The sequence below is a fragment of the Cavia porcellus genome, unplaced genomic scaffold (genome assembly GCF_034190915.1).
Source record: "Cavia porcellus strain 051 isolate PalLab524CR breed Dunkin Hartley unplaced genomic scaffold, mCavPor4.1 scaffold_23, whole genome shotgun sequence".
Taxonomy (NCBI): domain Eukaryota; kingdom Metazoa; phylum Chordata; class Mammalia; order Rodentia; family Caviidae; genus Cavia; species Cavia porcellus.
The window spans coordinates 17,183,721-17,188,279 of NW_026947506.1; the positions used below are offsets into that span (position 1 = coordinate 17,183,721).

General features: G+C 40.0%; 1 protein-coding gene across 1 annotated transcript; it reads right to left on the reverse strand.

The window, feature by feature from the left end:
- Window positions 1–1,770: 1,770 nt before the first annotated feature.
- LOC134472275 (speckle-type POZ protein-like) lies at window positions 1,771–2,847 on the reverse strand. Its single transcript, XM_063233551.1, is given in 1 exon segment — window positions 1,771–2,847. A coding segment is annotated over 1 exon segment (1,077 nt).
- Between the last annotated feature and the right edge of the window lie 1,712 nt (window positions 2,848–4,559).

A 4,559-nucleotide genomic window follows, 5' to 3' on the forward strand; every position in this document is an offset into this window, starting at 1 on the left:
TTTTTTTTTTTTCTTTAAAGTGGAAGGGAGAATGGAAGTGAAATAAAACTAAAGGGGAAGGGCTAGGGATTTAGCTCAGCAGAATAAGCACCTACCTTGAAAACACATGTTGTTGAGTTCCATCCCTGGTACAAAAAAATAAAGCCTAAAGGGAGAAAGTACCATAACACTTTTTCTCCACAACACATAAAACTATAGTTCTTGTCAAGATATATGAACACTGAGTGAAATACTTTTTCATTTTCAAAAATTTCAACCTGCTTGAGTGGCTGTACAGAAATTTTCATTAATGAGGTTGCAATGATCAGAGACACATGCATGTAAAAGCTTGGCAACAGCCAGTAAGTTAGTTCAGCTGCACAAAAGCTTGCCTGGCAAGCCCTTGATACTCCAAAACCCTGTCCTACAATAATAAGAGCATAAACAAAAACCATAGTTAAAACCTACTTTATTTTTACTGTTTAATTCTTACATAGGTGTTTTTTCGTATTTACATTCTTACAGAGTGCCATAACCAGTCAATGAGTGTTCAGATGTGCTAGGTCAGGATTAAATAACTATATCCCCCTGTGCACATGGTCTGGACAAGTGAGGTCATATCCTTGGGTGCTCTTAGATACCTCTTAGCTTTGAAAGGGTCTGAGTGGCTCCAAACAAACACCAATAGTGATTTCTGCAAGTGAAGCCTTTTCAGTGCAATCTCCTCCTGCCTCTTTTTTTCTCTACTCCTAACATTCAGGAGAGGATACTATGGTGCATCCTGTTCTTACAAACAGTAAGGCAAACAGTGAAAGAGTTTTTTTGAGACCTGTAAAGCAATGAAGCATCTTTGAAAATATGCATGATTTACCACAGTTGTAAGGATGGAAATTTGATTCCCTCAACATGATATTCCCTGGAATACACACACTGACTCTGCATTTTCCACCTTTGTTTTTGATTTTATTAAATCTGAACATTTTTCCTTATTTCTTGCTCCAGGAACTTCATGATTACTGTGCTGCATCTAAGACAGAATATTTTGCACTATCACTGCTGGGACGTACAGACTAGTGCTTAAAATGCAGGCCAGTTCCAGGCCAGGGAGCAAAAGAATTCATCACTGTGTTTTCCTAAGGTCCAAATGACCAAGTTCTGGGTCCTCTTTACTCCCATCCCAAAAATTGCTTAGTGCCATTATAAACCTAAGTGCTCTATCCCTGGGTGGGCTAGGAGTCATAATTCCACCTCTAAAACTACTCAGGCTTTTGACTATCTGATGTAGAAAAAGGATTAGGAGTCAAAAAATTGTGCAAAGTAAGATGAAATTTTATTTAGAAAAAAAGAGAAAGGGATAAAAGGGACTTTTAGCAATGAGGGTCCAGAGGCAAGTGATTCTGAGTGTATTTATGATCCCTTCCCTCAGTGCAGCTTCACTCCATGTGTTTGTATATCTCCCTGCTAGGTGTTTTGGTGTTAATTTGAATTCAAAATTGAAACAAAAAGGGAGGACAGTATTATAAAAGACAGATTTCTAATGGTTCATAAATTATATTCTCAGGACATTGCAATAAATTAAACTTCTCCTAAAATGTAAAGGCCTTATCCTCTATTGCTGACTGTAAGAGGGGGTTCCATCTATTCCTAGAGAGGCATACTTCAGTGTTTCCACATACCTCAGTGAAAGTTCAAAAGATTGCCCTGTGCAATCAGGGTTCAGAGGTAGCAAAGGAAACCACACCTTTGGGAAGATACATTGAGCCTTGGGCGAGGTGGCATCTTAATACTGTCTCAGACAATTGCATTGGGGTGTATGCAATTACACTGCATGGTAGTCCTAGAGTGGTCCACTTCAGCGACCAAGTGAGGGTGTGACTGCACCATTGCCTTCCACTCAGAGGTCTCCCGGATGTCTGAAATATGATAGTTAATGAAATGCATTGCAAAGGTTTTCAACAGATATGCATTATGGAGGTCTGCAAAAATGAGGATTTCCACCACATTCTCTTTGGGAAAGTTTTTGCAGAGGTCGATCTCACACAGGATCTTCAGGAGATGTAGGCCATACTTGTCTGCAGCTGCCAGCAGATCAGGTGCCATTCTGCTGAGCTTTGGTGCCTTTCCAGTATAGAAGAAAAACATCAGTTCCTTAAAAACCTCAGGCTCCATATCCTTGATTTCTATTCGATTAGTTTTGCTCTCTTGCATTTCATGTTGAAACATGGCACGGAAAACTTGAGAACGAGCTGCTAAGATGGCTTTGTGAGCCTGGAATTCCTGGCCAGCCACACACACACAACAGTCTGTGAAGCAAGAACTCTTTCACAGCCTTCCTAGATCCTCTGCCAAACAGCACTCTGGAACCTTCAGAGTATTCATGGTATTTTGGCAGGATATGTTGCTGAAATATTTTGCCAATTTAACCTCACAAAAGAAAGTAAGCCTGTCATCGGGGAGAAGGTCATTTGCTGCATTGAAAATAAACTGCCTAAGAATGAAATGTTTGAATCCCCAGTACATGCCTTGCACAAATCGATATGGTTGGTGACTAGCATTCTCATTGGTTTTCTCTCCATTGGCATTCAGAATGTAAAATTTAAATTTTGCCAATACGTCTCTCATTGGACAGTTGATCAGTTTGAGATATAGGGAAAGGTAATCTTTGCTTTCTTCATCGATCCCTTTTGGGTACAGTTGTAAGCCCCACACCAGTTTATCATTTTGTTGTGATGAAAAAGTTGAACTTTCAATGCATTCACCCATTTGCTTTGTGGAAAAGCTAAAGTTAGTGATGGTCCACTGATAGGAGAAGTTCACTACTTTGATGTCTGTGGTGTGTCTGCTGTCCACTAATGGCCCACTTGACATTTCTGCTGGGGCTGGAGTCTGAACAACGGTTGAAATCAGTCGTGTGAAAGTGAAATGAAGTTTCACAAGTCACAAGGCAAAGATTTCTTTCTTTCCCAGATGGTAGAGTTTTCACACCTGTCAACAACTCCAAGAGGAGTAGGGCAGTTTTTCAGTCACAAAGTGGAGAGCCTGTTGTATAGATTAAAAAAGCAATTATTTATAAATTTATTTGCCAATATTTGCTAGAATATTGTTGTAGCTTGGCATGACTGATGCCATCTTGTGCCCTTTATTTGATTAGTGTGCTCTATTTGCTCCAGATTTGGAAAAATTTCTTTGAATACAATTGCATGAGAAAAGCAAAATGTACTGCACCTATAAGAGAACAATTAACTACTCAACAAGAAATAGGATACAGGTGTCAACCAAAAATAAATTTAGGATTATAACTAAGTTCTTTCCAACAGGATGTCCTTTTGTTTTAACAGCTTTTTAACTTTCCAGTTCAGCAGCACTACATGGGATTTTGAAACAGAGTCTATATGTGTGTTGTTGCTGAGCTCAGCTAATAAAATTCAAAATGTGTGAATTAGGCTGTTTGGATTCCTAAATTGTACAAAAAACCACATAATTTGAGCATCACTCAGGTTTCCAATTTAAGGACTTATAGTATCCAAGCCTCTCTTATTGCAATTATTCCTCAGGGCAACTGCGGAGAGATGTTCCCCACCACTGAGGAATCTGTGTCAAATGGATGCTGAATTCAGAATAAGCCATCCAAATGCCTGCCACTAATCATTAAAGATTGTTGAGATGCCCCCTGGCAGTCTTGGAGTTGCTGAATGCAACATATAATTCGCCAGAATTCATTCCCAGATCAACACAATAGCCTGGAACTTTTCAGCCATAGGGTCAAATTAGTTACTGGTGTCAGTTTACACAGTGAAATCTCTCTCTTTGTCTCATTAATATTGTTTGTCACTGGTTTAGTGTTTGTTATGTGAGTCAATGGGTCAGTCTGCTTCTGCTTCTCTGTATGCTGCTATATATACTTAAGCCTTTTCTGGAATTTGGCCAGAAAACTCCTTATGGTAAACCTGTTCACTCAGAGGTGCTCCAAAGTTTTTGTGAATCTGAATGGCCTACTTTCCATTCTCTTGATCTCTAGAAGGCACTTCTAAACTCTCTTTGTGTCAGCAGTTGCATCAGGTCATCTTCAGGACACCTGAACACATCAACTTGTTTGTATACAAACCTGGATTGACTTGGCTCTGGACATCCCAACTGGGTCCCCTCCTCCAATCCCAAACACCATGCTAAAGTTGCAGTCACAATACCTGGCCTTCTCAAATTTTCCCCAGTTATTTCCCCTTCTCCCAACTCCTCACCCCATCTCTTTCTGCTATGCACACTCTCCTTACAACTCTCCCCTTGCAGAATTCGACTCCCCTTGTCTACTGAGTTCATCAAAGATCCATAGTGACATTTTCTAGGGTTTCCAAACCAGGAACCTCCTCTCCAGAATCCAAGTCTGAACTGCTCGCTCCTCTTTTTCCTTTCTGTGAGGCTGTCTCTCAGGAGGGGTTCTGCAGATCCTTTGATGTGCCTTGCTCCACCAATTATCTTTACAGCTGAAAATAATAATAAAAAAAAATAATAAAAACTTATCATTCTCTCAAAAGCAGCAAGGACACATCTCCCTCTTTGTGTGTGTTAGTGTGTGTGTGTGT